The sequence below is a fragment of the Xenopus laevis genome, chromosome 3S, assembly GCF_017654675.1.
Source record: "Xenopus laevis strain J_2021 chromosome 3S, Xenopus_laevis_v10.1, whole genome shotgun sequence".
Lineage (NCBI taxonomy): Eukaryota > Metazoa > Chordata > Amphibia > Anura > Pipidae > Xenopus > Xenopus laevis.
Window position 1 is genome coordinate 113,873,254 of NC_054376.1, and position 17,128 is coordinate 113,890,381.

Consider the following 17,128-nt stretch of genomic DNA (forward strand, 5'->3'; position numbering starts at 1 on the left):
TTGGAGCAGGAATGATTTGCTTCTGACCTCTAAGTCTACATTTAGGGGGTTATTTATCAAAATCAAATTTTTTCTGAAATATACTCCGACCAAATCCACACGGGTTATTTCCCCTTATTTATCAATACATTTTCCTGAAAAACAAGAAAAAAATCATAAAAAATTCGAATCGTTCAAATGTTTTTTAATATTCCGCCTGACCACCACAAAATCTTTGGATTTTTTTCACGAAACCCAGGATATCTTCAGGACTTTCCCCACTGACTTATATTCAATCTCAGCAGGTCTGAGATGCTGGATTTTCAGATTCTGACTTTTACCATCCACATTAATTAGTGATGGGCGAATTTGCTGTGAATTTCCCGCGAAATTAGTGAAACGGCAAAAAATTAGCGAAACCGCGCCAGCATCTAGTTTTTGACGCCGATGTCCATTTTTGATGCGAGCGCCATTTCACAAATTTTTTGACATTTTACGGATTTCGCGGGAAATTCGCCCATCACTGGATATAATAAATCATGAAAAATTCAAGTTTTTTTATTCACTAAAAATTCGGATTTTATAGTTAAAAAAAACTCAAATTTTTGAGTTTTGGGCATTCGAACTTTAATAAATAACCCTCTTAGATTGAACTTGTTTGTCTTATGCTACCTCCCAGTGCAAAACAACTTCTCTTTGAACTGCCCTATCCGTACTGTCTATACGAACATTATTAAAGGGGTTGTTCGCTTTTGAATGAACTTTTAGGGGTATATTTATCAAAGAGTGAAGTTAGAGATCGCCACAGTCCTCTAGAGTGAAATTCTGCCACTCTCCATTCATTTCTATGGGATTTTGAAAGGGGTATTTATCAAAGGATAAACTTTCACTTATTAATAAATACTCTTTTAAATATCCCATAGAAATGAATGGAGAGTGGCGGAATTTCACTCTAGAGGACTGTGGCGATCTCTACCTTCACTCTTTGATAAATATACCCCTTAGTATGATGTAAAAAGTGATATTCATACTGAGACGATTTGCAAATGGGTTCCATTGTTTCATTTAATTTAGTTACATTCATTTTTAGTTTTATTTGTGGTTTTGAGTTATTTAGCTTTTATTAGCATCTCTCCAGTTTGCATTTTAGCCAATCTGGAGTAGGTGTATGTTGGAGATGCATATGATATAATTCAGTAACATATTGCTGACAGACATACTAAACTGCCGGTAATTTCCTGCTACTAAGTCTGGTAAACGTTTTCACATTTTAAGATAAATTATACAGAGGAATGTATAAATCAGCTATATCACAAAGAAATGCCCAAGCTGTTTACGCCTTGACTGCACTCATTTTTGCAGTTTGTTTATCCCCCATGTTGCTGGATTGTGTAAATAATAATTATGCAATAATGAGAAGCAGATTTATCAGATTTCTTTTTCCCATGTGAAACTGTTATAATGGCTGATCATTTTTCACGTTGGATAAAAACTCACATTTACTAAGAAATACTTCGTTAGAGTATTTCTTGCTCAATCAGTTTTTTTCCACTTCATTTTCATTTCGGTCCATGAAGGCAATAACTTATGCCCACTTGTCTCCAATTACCTGCTATGGTATTCACCAAAAAAGCATCAGAACTAATCTAATGTGGTGTGGACTCCTGCGCTACTACAAATCATGGGTGCCCAAAGCCATCCACTGTAGTCATGTGCGGGTCCAGAAAACCTCGACCCGCACCCGACTCTGACCCGTGCCTGACTGAATCTGGCTTTCCTTCTACATTTATAGACCCGCACCATTGGTGACCTCACAAAAGGGGCGGGGACAGACACACTTCTATAAAACTGGAAGCCAGAAGCCGGCAGTGTAAGGTCTTGGGCTGGGAGAGCAGGTGGAAAAACTCAACCCAAGAGCAGGCAGAAGAGTGCAACCCAAAAGTGGTGTGCCAAGGTAGGCCCGAACCTGCTCGGCTCGTGGGTAAACCCTCCATGCACATTAATAGTCTTTTCATGGTTCTGTTCACGTCCACTGCATGAGCAATCAGAACAATAGAAAAAGAAGAGTAGCCATTAGAGATGAGCCATTAGAGATGTGGCTCTGATTTCATTTTATTTCGGGTGGCAGAAATTTTGATTCATGCCCCAGATGTTTGGGAAGTATGGTAAAATTTAACCAAATCTGGGCATGGGTGGCCAGCTTAATCATGTTTAGATCTTAAAACCTATGAAACCAGGCATCAGCTTACTGTATCTCTGTTCACAATTATATTCCAAATAAGAAGTTGGGCACATCTATTGATCTCATACCATTGCTGTTTGTTATCATCTGTCACACATCAAAAATGTCCAGACAGTATGTATGTCTGTCTTTTAGGATTCTATGCACTGCTGGCCCTGACTACAAACAATATTGCATTTTTCAATTTCCAAAAAGTCCATAATGCTGCCTGTAGGAGCATATGCAAGGAATGTGTGGATTGTAGCTATCTATTGCAACGTTGTTTTGAATGACACATGCAGTCGGAACCAGCAGTGCAGTGATTAGCTAAGGACACACAGACTGCTTATATTAATATCTGAAGCAATGTATTAAGTATTTTTATATTAAAATCTGTTTCATTTTGTTTCACTTAGTGCACGAGTGCAGCTGAACCAATTCTATAGTCCTACTTCTGGATCTCTAGGCTAATGCAAAGCCATCTGCTTATTAGTGTGCCTGCTGTCATCTAGAGATGGAAATATCTTGGAACATCGGACGAACACGTGATACTTACAGCACTCGCAGAGACTTCAGGCCATTAAATGCATGCACTGGGATACACCTCAGCCGATTGTAGCTCAATATCCTAGCAAAAAATACGACAATTTAACAGAGGAAATGGAGCACTGTATATCATGTGCACTATAACTAACCACCAAAACCCTTTTTTTCCTTCTTTGCAGTACAGTAATAATGAGAGTCAGAAGATGCATGCCAAGAAAAAGTGCAGAACAGTGGCAATATAATGTTTTATCGAATGTTCTTGGAAACTGGCTGCCTGTAGTTCCAAGTGTAGTTCCACGTGTGTTCATCATCACAGGGTTTGCTTTGAGTACTGCAGCATCAAAATGCCAAAAATCAATTGCAGTCTCCCTCCATTGCTGCTTACAGGAACCATGTTACAGCCAGCATTGGTGGTTTTCACAAACTTTCAGTCTGAGCATGGCCCTGGGGAATATTTCAGTCATTTGGATTCTGTTTTAGTACTGCAACTGGCAGATTGCCCCAGACCATTCTGTGTGCCTTGTATTTTAGCAGATAATTAAAAAAAAAAAATTTCAAAATGAATCAGTTAATAGTGCTGCTCCAGCAGAATTCTGCACTGAAATCCGTTTCTCAAAAGAGCAAACAGATTTTTTTATATTCAATTTTGAAATCTGACATGGGGCTAGACATATTGTCAATTTCCCAGCTGCCCCAAGTCATGTGACTTGTGCTCTGATAAACTTCAATCACTCTTTACTGCTGTACTGCAAGTTGGAGTGATATCACCCCCTCCCTTTTCCCCCCAGCAGCCAAACAAAAGAACAATGGGAAGGTAACCAGATAACAGCTCCCTAACACAAGATAACAGCTGCCTGGTAGATCTAAGAACAACACTCAATAGTAAAAACCCATGTCCCACTGAGGCACATTCAGTTACATTGAGAAGGAAAAACAGCAGCCTGCCAGAAAGCATTTCTCTCCTAAAGTGCAGGCACAAGTCACATGACCAGGGGCAGCTGGGAAATTGACAAAATGTCTAGCCCCATGTCAGATTTCAAAATTGAATATAAAAAAATCTGTTTACTCTTTTGAGAAATGGATTCCAGTGCAGAATTCTTCTGGAGTAGCACTATTAACTGATTCTTTTTTTCCCATGACAGAATCCCTTTATATATGCCATTGGTTTCTTTCCCAACAGCAATTAGTGGAAACACATTGACATGTTATCAAGCTGTTAAAGTGATACTGTCAGGTCAGTATCCAGCCATCCCCAAGACCTGAGGATGGCACAGTTTATTCCAAATCACTGAATTTGGGGAACTAAAGCAGGCGGTAAATACAGAGTCATCACAGAGGACCAGACGTTGGGCTGCTCCTTGTTATACCCTATGGTAGCAAGTTGGCACCTTACAAGTGATCTGTGAGGAGTTTTGGGATGCTGTTACCTAAAAATATCAAGATTTCTCAAAATTAATTTCCAGCCCCAGGAGCTGGCAATTTCATACTGACCTGTAAGCATCAATTGAAAGGCTGTGTATCAACAAAAATTGTCCCCATTACAAGTGGTGCATAATAACAGAGTTTGCTTGTTATGCACATACATGTGGCGTAGTTCAGTCAATATGTCCCCTGATCCTAACTTGAAAGGGGGCATACTATTGGTTCCCCCCATTTAGAAAGCAGGCTCTGTTAGCCCAAACCTCTGGTGGGGGAAACAATTTTTAGATGCTGGAGCACCTTACTGCTACTTAGTCTAATGCAATGCTAGCATGAATTAATTCTATTTGTCTTCCTAATTGATGGTGATGCAAATACTAATGATGTGGGACCACCAGGGTGACCAAAGTCCAGTTACACTGCAGCAGAAAGGTTTTCTGCTTTTTTCCCTCTAAAATTCAAGTTTTTTTCCTTTAAAAACTCGACCAGAAAAAAATTGAGTTTTAATAAACAGGTCCTTTAGTCCCATTGTATAACTGATTACCAAGCTTTCTATATTTATCTATAAGACAACGTTTGGAAGCGAGCAATTATTGCTATTTTTAGATCTGATTTCTTTCCTTTAGGATTCTGTAAAAACACCAGGCTGATGGTTAAAAATAATGTGAACCAGAACAATCATTATATTCAAATCCCCCCAAATTGCTCTGGAAAAATTGCTTGTTGCAGTGATGTTTGCACCTGACAGCATTCTAATGAGAAGTCACTGATGGCTTGCATGACCTTACATAAAGCAGATTGTGTTTCATTAAAAATATGTTCTCCATTGATTCCATATGTATATACAGTACCTGACATTTGAGGAATGGCAAAGGCAAACAAACGTGATTATGTTTTTATTGTGTCGGTATGTGCAGTAACTAAGATTGTGGGGGTTTCTCACAGAGTTCTGCCTTTGCCACTTCTGAAACATTCTTAAGTCAGCCTCTAAATCACTGTGCGAGTTATATCCTAGCTCACAATCCTAGCTGCTGGGTTACGTATTAGGAAAATAAAAGTTGATCCAGGGACAGGTCTGATTATCCTTTTGGAGTCAAGTTGTTTAACCTCACTGAGGATAATTAGAAGCTTCAGATGTTTTTTTTTTCGCCCTTCTCTGGATCAACTAAACGCTGAGCTAAAACAGATCTTTAGCTCAAAAAAGAAGTAGGCTGGAAATGCTACTCCTCTTGGTTTGAGCTCCTTTACCAGCCAAGATGACCACAGCTCCTTAGCAGTGAAGATCTGAACCTCTAAAGATACTCCACTGTGATCTGATGGTTGGCCCTTTACAATGGACAGCAGAAAAGTCGCCCACCATGTTGCTCTCTATGTGGCCAACTTCAGTGTTTTATTGAACAAAGGTTCATCATGACATATCTAAATAAATAAGGTCAACTCTTTGGACAGGAGCAAATTCTTCTCAGCTTCTCAGAAATTACTGCTAAACAAATATACTGAAAATGGCAGACACCTGAAGGGTTGTTATTCATATAAGCTAATCATTTAGAGGATATTGCCAGCAGCCTATTTGTTTTCATTATAAGGTTTAATACTTACAATGTGGACAGCTGAGTCATGTTACTGAAGGTGTAATTAGAGAGCACGCTGATGCTGTTATTGCTCAAGTCACTAGGAAAAAATATACAAGAAAACATGAATGCAGATGTCTGCAACAACCCTTTGAAAACAAGCTAAATGTGTTTTAAGCCACGGATCAAAGAATGCGTAAATTGCTACCACAAAACAACAAACTCAATAAAACAGGGTTACAACAGTTTTTGTACAATGTAAAGCTCAATGTTTCAACAAAGGAAGTATCAAAGGATGATTTTGGTGAGGAAAGATAGAATAGCATAGTAGCATTTATTCATGAGAAAGAAGCTTTTGGTGTTAACAAAGCCGTTTGTGAACGTTTTTAGCGCCAACAAAACATATTACATCTCCCCAATAGAGCCTTCCTAGACAAGTTAGAAACTTAGGCCAGTCATTTACATTCTGAACACATTACTTTTACTGTGAACATTAGACCAAGAATTATTTGAGTACCAGCTAAATCAGTATCCCCATAACAAAAGCATGTAACATAAAAGCTTACCGTATATACTTGAGTATAAGCCGTCCCGAGTATAAGCTGAGGTACCTAATTTTACCTCCAAAAACTGGGAAAGCTTATTGACTCGAGTATAAGCCTAGGGTGAGAAATGCAGCAGCTTCTGGTAAGTTTCAATCAAAAAATTGAGGGTTTCTGCTCCCATTGGAGGTGTCGGCGTCTCGTTTTTGGATGCCAGCGACCATTCTTGGATGGCGGCGAATATTATTGGAGACTATTCTTGGACGCTGGCGACTATTCTTGGACGCCGGCGACTATTCTTGGACGCCGGCAACCATTTTTGCGCTTGACCCGAGTATAAGCCGAGGTAGAGTTTTTCAGCATATTTTGGGGACTGAAAAACTCGGCTTATACTCGAGTATATACGGTAGGTATCGGACCTGTTATCTAGAATGCTCTGGATCTGGGGTAATTTGGATCTCCATACCTTAAGTCTACTAAAAATGGTTTATATATTAACTAAACCCAATAGGATTGCTTTGCCTCCAAAGGAGACAAACTTATTTGCTAAAAATGAGTCTATGGTAGATGGCCTTCCCATAATTTGGAGTTGTCTAGATAACAGGTTACCAGACAACAGATCCCATACCTGAACATTTAAATATTTTTTTCAAGAATCTATAGTCTACTGTAAAAACTTTGAATCAAATTCAAATTATTTCACATAAGCAAAGGGAGGCTAATTGAAGCTACTATTGGACATATGGCTTACATTCTGAGTTAGTGGCTTGTCATGGCATTGGTTTTGACAATGGTAGTCACAACCAAAATGTCCAAGGCCTGTACTCTGTTCTTGGCATTTATGGTACCACTTAAAAAATATATTCTACCTAAGGACGGCAGAAAATGAGATCACTTAAAAAGAATGTTTTATATTTAAAAGAATATTAAAGATTTGGGGTAAGGTGGTATTCATTTATTTTGAACAATGACCCTTGGCACTAGCTAAACGCAACCTTGTGTCTTCACTTTCTGCACAATATCAATCAAATCAAACATATAAAACATAAAAAAAAGTCTGGTTTATTGCTTTTTTCATTAAAATGTTTAGGAACAGAACATATGTTGCATCTTCATTGCTTTGCAGTGAATAACATGACCTACATCTGCTTTACTCTTCTATAAAAGATGTTGGCCTCCTAAAAATAGTCACTTTTACAGAAAAAAATGAATCAAATGCTTGGCTGCTTGCTGGCAGAAGGTTTTTAGAAAAAGCAAAATGAAAGTTTATTGCGGCTCAAATAAAAAGATACTTACATTAATGTTAGATGCTTGAAACTGGAGATCTCTTTTGGCACAGATGTTAGATGATTCCCTTCCAAATATCTAAATAAATAAAGGGTCATTTTAGGAACAGCAAGCAAATCCTAAATCACATTAATGTAATAAACAACAGGGAATTATTAGTCATGAAAATAAATGGACAACGTTAGCCTTAGAGCCTTGGCACATTAATAAGAGCCAACAGCACTGAAATGGAGAAACAACAAATTGTCATAATTGTTTCATCACTTGGAAATAAAGTAATGGCTCCTCACAAATGAAAAAAGCCATTCTCCTGAATTCTAGTTACCAGAGGATAATGGGGCTGTTTCTGCTTTAGAACTTTTGTTTTTTTTTGGTGGGTAAAGTTGCATTTTTTCAAGTTTATATGGGGTTACAAAACTATACATATTTGTTATTCTTAAAAATCAACAAGAGTATGAATTGTTTTTGTGACTAAGTTCAATGGCGACTTCTGGATATGCATCAAATAAAAGACGTGCACATTCATTTATTATCGATATACAGGCAGTACTAATCGGTGCTCTAGTAGACAAGACCTCAAGCATCGTTGTAGAGTGATTGTGTTAAGGGCATATTATTGACTATGCTTTAGAACCCTTCTAAGATAGTCTTTGTTTTTCTTTCTTAAACAGTACTAGCAAAAATCACTTCGTTCAATACAATAGCTATTCTAAAGTGATTATAAACTTGTGCTCAACAAAATATGTGGTTTCTTCTGGCAGCATATGCTCTGAAACCGTCACATGTGCCAAATTATGCTCAAATTTCAACATGTGCATTTATTGAATTGAACAATGCCCACTCATCAGAGTTACCTAATGGTTCAGGTACTGCTGCCATGAACCCATCTCTTGGTGTGAGAAGAAACCCAGATTTAGAGTATGCGTGGCCAAGCTAATATGAAGTCGGGACTCGGGAATGATAAAAACTTCCAAAACTTAATTATACCTGTAATTAGTGTAAGTACAGCTTTGGAACCTGTCTAGAATGCTCAGGACTTTATGGGTTTTCCCAGATAAGGAGGCTTTCCATAATCTCCATACCATGTGTTATTATTACAGAGAAAAAGGTAAAGATTTTGAATTATTTAAATTAAATGAGGTTGCGACCTGGGGTTTTCTGGAATTCAGGTTTTTCCTGTAATTTGGATCTTCATACATAAAGTCCATTATAAAATCATGTAAACATTAAGGGTAAGGCCACACTGGACGTTTTGGGGAGATTTGGTCGCCTGGCGACTAATCGCCTGGTCTTTGCGGCAACCAATCTCCCCAAATGCCTTCCCTCACTGTGCGCCGGCTAAAATGAAAAAAACACAGGCGCTAATCACACGCGGCGATTCGTTTTCCGAACGCCTTCCCTCACTCTGCGTCGGCTAAAATGAAAAAACGCCAACGCTAATCACACGCGTCTATTCGTTTTCCGAAGCTTTGGGGCGACTTCCAAAAACGAATCGCCGCGTGTGATTAGCGCCGGCGTTTTTTTATTTTAGCAGGCGCAGAGTGAATGAAGGTGTTTGGGGAGATTGGTCGCGGCAAAGAGACCAAATCTTCCCAAAACGCCCAGTGTGGCCTTATCCTTAATAAACCCAAAAAGCTGGTTTTGCTTCTAATAAGGATTAATTATATCTTAGATGGGATCAAGTACAAAGTACTGTTTTGTTTTCTTAATTGAAGAATCAACACAACTTACAGGCAAATGTCTGTTTTTAAAGGCAGTCCCATAGCAAACTATTGAATGTTTATTGTAGTTTACAATCACACTCACAGAAACAATAATAAAAAAGAAATTTCCAGAGAGGCAAGGTTTTCTGTTTGCAATAGAAAATAGCATTTCCACTGTATTGCACTGCTTTATTGCTTTGCATGATTTATATAATGACCAGTTTTAGTTTTCTACTTTTATAATGCTGCTCTATTGTTTATTTCAACAAAAATATTTAAGGCCGCACTGTTTTCATATACCAATTTAAATGAAAAAAACATCTATAACCAAATGCACTAGCGTGTTGAATGAGATGCCACTGTAGTCAATATGAAAGGTATATGACTATTGTTTTAGTGATATGAATATATATATATATACTGTATATACATGGTATTGCTACTGTAATTTATAGGGATATTAGAAGCCTGTGAGTTCTGTGACAATATAAAACCAAAGTAACTGCTATTACCCAGGGTACAGAACTCCACAGAGAATTTTAATGGCCTTATAAATCTTACTGTGGGGTACATTATTCTATACAATGCACAAGTTAATATTTTTAAACATGTAGGGATGTGTAAAATAGCCATCCCCAGTATTATTGAGCAGGCAGTTTCCCTAGTGTTATAGACACCTAACTGGGTCCTAAAATACATTTGGGAGGGGTAACTGTTTCCTATTCCTGCTTTAAGCTAGAATATAAAAGGCTCTGAAGCCATGCTTTCAGTGTCCATTTTGTGCTAGTCCTGGTCTGAGCAAGCAGACAGGACCCCTGTGGAACCTAAACCTAAATAGGCTTTAGTAAGTATAGTTTATCTCTTTAATAGGTCACTCTAGGAGTGACAGATAGTTAGTTAGCTGAGCAGCTCCTCTGAGGATTGTGAGTGGGATTAAGATCCCAGGTACTAATTGCCCAGAAGTAGGGACTAAAGGTGGCCATACACGGGCCGATAAAAGCTGCCGGGAGATCGTGTCGGCATCTTATTGGCCCGTGTATGGGGCCCCCCGACTGGCTTCACCGATCGAGATCTGGCCGAAAGTCGGCCAGATCTCGATCGGATGGGATAAAAAATCCCGTTGGATCGCGGCCGCATCTATTCGTTGATGCGGTCTCGCGATCCGACCGCCCGTTAGGCATCGTTAGGATCCCTAGGGCCTACGATCGGATCAGCCCGATATTGCCCACCTCTAGGTGGGCATATCGGATGGAGATCCGCTCGTTTGGCGACATCGCCAAACGAGCGGATCTCTCCATGTATGGCCATCTTAAATGTACAGACCTAGGGTAGAGTATTCCCCTCAGGTTCCACTTAGGGAAAAGGCTGAAAGCCTCCTCAAAGATGCATGTATTGTTCCTATCTCTGAGGAGAATCATACTGACCAAAGGTGCTGTGAGTACTGCCTATCCATTGTAATGTTCTCTTTATGTACACTCCACTGAGGAGTGTATGCTCAATAAATCTGTTCTATGGTTAAGTTATAACAACCACTGGCACCCAATTATTGCACCCTGACTACAGTTACAGTTGCACTACAATCTGCTTCCATATCGCTGTGAAGGTTCACTCCCTAAGATTTTAAGGTCTCATCCAGAGCATATGTACTGGGAGTGAAGCATATAGTAGAGTTAGGTGCACTCAATTTACTATAGCGCTACAAACACATTACAAAATAAAGAGTGTGTGTGTAACAACAAAATTATGATTGGCTCTTAATGTGCCTGTTTATCCAGCTCAGATTAATTGCACATATGCTGCAAAGAATAGAGCACACAAGAGAACTGTGGAATTAAAACCTTCATGAGGAGGTGTTACTTCCAGTTGGTTGCAGTATCATACACTTGCAGCTAATGGATCACATGCAAGTGAAGTTCTTGTAACATAACTACCCCCCGCTTAGCCTGGTGCGCTCTGCAACAGCAAGTTGCCCCATAACTGGCTGCCCTTCCCACTTGCATCCTCCACTCCCCACCAGCTCGCTCAGGTGGCCAGATACCTCCTACTACTATAGATTAAGCAGACCCATGGTCCTGCACCCCATTCAGGAGAGGTTTGCCTGAAGTGACTCCTGTATTGCCGCCTCTCAATACTTACCTTTTCATGCACCAGAGAAGGTCCAGAGGGGCCTGCATCGCGAGTGCAGAGGGCACAATTGTGCCCTCTTACACTAAAAGAGCAGAATTTCTGGTTTAAAAACCAGAAAATTGTCTCTTAAAGTTACCAGGAGAGGCTATTTGTCACCCCTGGTAACTGGCTTGGAGCTGCTGCTTGAGGCGAGCTTTCTAACTTCCCTCATTGGCGTGGTAGCGCCCCTGAGTTACACCATTGAAGTGACTCCGTTCATGCAAAACTGCTTTTAAAAAAACTTGTTCCTTAATTTGTGCACAGTTTACCAAGGCAGAGTTTCTGAAGCAAATGCACCAGTTTCACCAGTGCAGGGCAACAGTACATTTTACTTTTAGACACTTTAATTTTTTGGTGTTACTGTTCCTTTAAGTTGAAATTGCTTATAAAATTCAAAGTCTTGGCTTGGACATCTTAAATTAGCGAGCGGCACTGCCTAAGTAGACTAAAAAGAGAGCCAGATAATATAAATTGGTGTTTTAGTTGATTTCAGATCAAGGTCATGACCTGTTGTTTGAGAACAAGATGAAAAGGAAGAAACAAAGAAATCTTCATCTTTCTATTTCTGCATAAAATAAAGTGATTTGCCGCATATGGCAGTAATAACAGTGAATGTAACAATTACAAATGGCATTTTTTAGAAAATGCTTGCAAAGGTTGGCGGGTTTGCTGCTTCATTGCTTTGAAGAAAAAAAATGTAATAATAAAAAAATGAAATTCAAATAATTTTTTTTTAAAGTGTATGCCAGTTGTAAAGCATTTAATTAAACAAGAACTAGATACTTACAGCTCAGTTACATCCTTTGGAATGTTTTTAGGAAGAGTTCTTAATCCCTGGTTTCCACAGCGAACCACAGATTCCACACAAGTGCACTGGTCTGGGCAGCGGGATGCTGGAAGACAGCTACTTTCCTCATTTCCTGACGGTAATAATAAAACATATTTTTTTTATTTTAACACCCTGACAGAAAACATTAATATAATAAAACAAACAGGTCATTACTTGTGTATAGTGTAGCACCTCGAGATTATGTGCTCAGGAAATAAAATGCTCTCTTCCATTTGGAAAAACTGCTAATAAAATGTTTAGTAGAAGTTCTCAGATGTGTATCTTCTCCAGTTAAACTACAGACCAAACCAATAGTTGTCAAACTATTTCAGATCAAGCCAAACTTGAATGTCTAACCTTTTGCCAGGGTCCTCTTGAAGGTTCAACTTTTGGTCAAGGTCCCTTTAGCTCATGAAATAAGTATAAATGTAGGTAGGGGCGATTCTGGTACTGCTACTGCCTGAGGCCTAATGCTTTTCTGCATGCTTAAAAATCAGCGTCGGAGCGGGTTAAAGGGGGCAGCATCGCTAGTGCATTGAGTGCAATAGCACGCTCTGCACTAGTGGAGCCGAATTTCTGGGTTAAAACTAGGGATGCACCGAATCCACTATTTTGGATTCGGCCAAACCCCCGAATCCTTTGCCGAAGATTTGGCGAATACCGAAGTGAATCAAATCCTTATTTGCATATGCAAATTAGCGGTAGGAAGGGTTTACCTTATTTTGTGACAAAAAGTCAGGCAATTTCCCTCCCCGCCCCCTAATCTGCATATGCAAATTTGGTTTGGCCAGGCAGAAGGATTCTGAATTTGAATCCTGCTGAAAAAGGCAGAATCTTGGCCGAATCCTGGATTCAGTGCATCCCTAGTTAAAACTCGGCAATTTGGCTTGTAAAGTTTCAAGAGGCAGCTTTTTGCCGCCCCTTGTAACTGGCCGCTCGCTGCCACTTGAGGCAAGTTCTCAACTTGCCTCATGGCAGAAGCTGCCCTGGATATAGGAAAATATTGGTGTTTTCAGTCATTCTGTCATGATTTCAGGAATACATTGGACTGCAAAACATATTCACCCCAAATCTTACCATAACTGACCTTTAAGCTGGAATTTCAGGTGTATCAAGGAGAAAAACATCTATTCCCTCTGGTAGTGGCCCTGACTGACTTTTAGGCTAAGCCCCTACCAACCCTTCAAGATCCCCAGGGGTGCCAAACCCACAATTACATGTTTAAACATTAAAGGTTTAACACGAAAGGTTCAGAAGATCAGGAAAAAGCTAATCCTTACAGGCTAGATAATAATGCACACATGGCAACACAAAAAACAGAACAAACATCTACCTAACTCACAAATCTCTACCACTGCTTAGGGAGCTAGTTTTTTTGGAGTTCAGTTATCAAGATCCTTCTGTAGCGCTTAATATTTTTTAAAAAAAATTCTCTTTGGAGATGGATATTTTTAAGGAAAAGCTACAAGAAAAATCATGGGTGGGGGTTTTGGGAGTATAAAGCAGAAGGAACGGAAGAAGGATAAAATACAATGTGGAAATAAAAATGTCAAATTACTTCAAAATTAGCCATTATTATAGTTTTCATTTAGTTATACATTTGTTACATGTGGCACTCTCTAACAGTTTCACATTTTCTCCCAAACAGTGTGTGTCTCTTTAAATAGAGATTGAGATACCAAATTCTGAAAGTTTTTTGTTGATATTTAAAATAAATAATACAATACGACAAAAACAGTCTTTTACATGTGGGGACGCCCTGAACAAATAATGTTGAAATACTATAAAGATTCTTCAGATAGCTCATCTGTTTCCATTATGCATAAGTAAGAGTTCCATAAACTGAACTAATAAGTTTGCCTTCGTATGTCAGTTTCATCATTGTAAGGTCACTTCTTTAGTGCTGCAACTTAACTTTTTGGTGCAGACAAATCTATTTTATATCCACATATAACAACATAGTCACTTCCTGTTTTTAAAAGCCATTATGTTAAGGCCAAATGGTAACAATTTGCTTCATGTCAGATAAATGAATAATCTAAACAATAAAAAGTCATGGCATAAATAATTCTAATTTTTAAAAATGATTTCCCTTTTCTTTGTAATAATTTAATAGTATGTTGTACTTGATGGGAACTAAACTGCATGAATTCTTGTGGCAAAACAATCCTATTGGGTTTATTTTATGTTTACATTTAACACACTCAGGGGCAGATTTACGAAGGTAAATTTGAATTTTTTAATTTTTTTTGGTCACAATTTCGAATTTAAAACCAACAACTCAAATTTGAATTCGAATGCAAGATTTATTACAGTCAGACCCTTCAAAAATTCAAATTCGAATATTTGTCACCTAAAACCTTGCAGAGTTTATGTAGAAGTCAGTGGCAGAGGTCCCTTGAACTATTTGAAGATGTTAATAGTAGTGATGAGCAAAATGTTTTGCAAAGTTTCGCTGCAAAAATGATGCCCATTGGGAGAAAAAAAATGTTGCGCGTCAAAAAAATTTGACAAGCAATGTTCGAGGTTTTTTTTCAGGGTTTTAATGTGATCAAATTTTAGATGTTTTAATTTTAGACATTCTAATTTTTTCATAAATAATATATAATTTGAATTGTGAATTAAAATCGAATTTAAAAAATTCTAAAATTTTACATAAATAACTTCCCTTCAGGTATGGTGATCCAAATTACCAGTATCTCACTCTTCATTAAAGCCTCCCATTCCAGGATCTGGACTCCTCTCATACTTAAATAAACTTGACCCACCACCGTAATATTACTGTGACTCTTATTTCTCGCATAAGGTTATCCTGAGCACTGAATCTTAATTACCAATTGGACTATATTAAGTTCTTATATTATCTCTGCATTCATGAAAATCAAATTCTTACAGGTAGAGGCAACCATGAGAAGTTATTTTATCACTTTACTGTAAACCTACAAAAAGAAAATTACTCTTTTGGTCCAGATGGAATCTGTGTATATAATAAGCGTGTATATAATTTTATTGTGATCAGTGCACACTGTGTGTACCCCATGTTGTTTTATCATGTGTTCTTATTTGTTTCCCAGAAAAACAGTGTGTTTGGAATAATGTGACCAGTCTTTCTATGATTCTTGGAATCACTCTCCACAGTTACAGGCAAATTGAATTTCTAAGAAGAGATGGCTTGAATTACAAAAACATTTTAACTGCTATAAAAATTTAGTTTTAGCTATCAGTGCTCCCATGAAAAGCTAGATACATAAGGATCAGGTGCAGTGGTTGCTCAAGAAGACCTTGATATTGTTCCTTCTTTAACGTGTTATGACTTTGGGCACTTTTCCAGCCCAGCAACCCCAGAAGCCAATCAGCAGCTATTATTCAATTGCGTCACATAGTTAGGAAAATGAAACATCTAATTTGCCGCTAAGAAACCACACAGTCTTTCGGCTCCTCATGCACCACAGGGACATTGCATGCTCTATGTCAGAATTCCAGTTGGTCAAATACGGTTGATGTTCTATGCAGACTACTCTACTGTAATTTCTATACAACCCCCACTTCTCTTTTCCAGTCTCCGTACTGGCTACTTCGAATAAATTCACCTGGTGTGGTCACGGCAAATGTCCAAGTTTCGCCACTGTCGAATAAATTTTGTACGAGCATCCAAAAAGTTGCTTGCGTCAAAATCACCACGCGTCAACACTATTCGGACTCCCATTGACTTTAGCGCCGGTGTCAAAAATTACGCAATCGACTCTTCAGACTCGCGTCCAAAAGTGACGTGGGCGTCAATTTTCGAGCTTCACTAATTATATTTGCGAATTTTTTGCTGTTTCGAATTTTTCGGTGAAGCGGGAGAAATTCGCCCATCACTAGCTACCTCTAATGCAGAGAATACTGTATATTTCCAAATTCTGATCTCAAGTTGAAAACCCCATACAAATTCTGCTGCTAGTTACATCACCTCTCTTATCTCTATGTAGAACTACTGTGTACCTTTACTCAATAATTTCCTTCTGATGTTTTCTCTAATATCTTCTTTCTCTCCTGTTTGATATATCTATTGCCTTCCTCAACACCCTACGATCACCACTTCTTCATCGCAAACACCGCCTCAGGTGACTTTATCACTAGAATAGCCCCTGATGCAAGCAATGCAATTTAGGCATTTTTTTTTGTTTGTTTAATAAACAGGGCCTATTTGAGCTTTCAAAAAATATTTTTGAGTGTATTTGTGTTCTCAAACCCAAAAAGCACACTCTTGTATTTTAATCACTTTAAGCTTAGTAACCATGATGTACTATCTTGTTATTATGAAGGGGGAAAATGTCATAAATTAAATTTTTGTTAAAAGCAAAGATATTGCTATATTTTGAGTTTTGGAGTTTTCTTATGATATATCAGATTACTATAGTTTATCTGTTCAATAATGGAAAACTAAAATCTGAAAACATTTGGCCCTTCAGCAAAATATTTTTAGACACTGACATTTTACTAACTGGGTAAACAAACAATATAATTTTCTAGGGATGCACCAAGAAACATCTTAAAAAAAAAAAAACAAAAACCAATATGTAGCCAAATTCCAAAATTCAAACACTATTTTGAATGTTAAAATTTTGAGAAACGAACCAGCCAAATTTGAAATCCTGCAAATCTCATACTGAGTCCTGGATTTAGCGTATCCCTGTTATTTACTTTGTGTGTCTAAATACGTAGACTCTTAGATGTAATCCTGTAAAGCCAAAATGATCCAATGTTGCATTTTACAGCATTTAGCTTAAAAAAAACATCCTAGAGCATAACCTGTAATGCTTCTTATAATACAGAACCACTTTTTATAAATGTTTGCCTTTGAAGGGATACTGTCATGGGAA

At 38.2% G+C, this 17,128-nt stretch overlaps 1 protein-coding gene across 1 annotated transcript in view; it reads right to left on the reverse strand.

Annotated features, from left to right (window-relative positions):
* LOC108712410 (slit homolog 3 protein) overlaps nucleotides 1–17,128 on the reverse strand; it is a 443,629-nt gene that overhangs the window by 54,134 nt on the left and 372,367 nt on the right. Inside the window, exons 20-23 of the mRNA XM_041588752.1 lie at nucleotides 12,222–12,354; nucleotides 7,575–7,643; nucleotides 5,765–5,836; nucleotides 2,757–2,828 (exon numbers count right to left, since the gene is read on the reverse strand). Of these exons, the coding sequence (XP_041444686.1) occupies nucleotides 2,757–2,828; nucleotides 5,765–5,836; nucleotides 7,575–7,643; nucleotides 12,222–12,354 (346 nt within the window). The remainder of the gene's footprint in view (nucleotides 1–2,756; nucleotides 2,829–5,764; nucleotides 5,837–7,574; nucleotides 7,644–12,221; nucleotides 12,355–17,128) is intronic.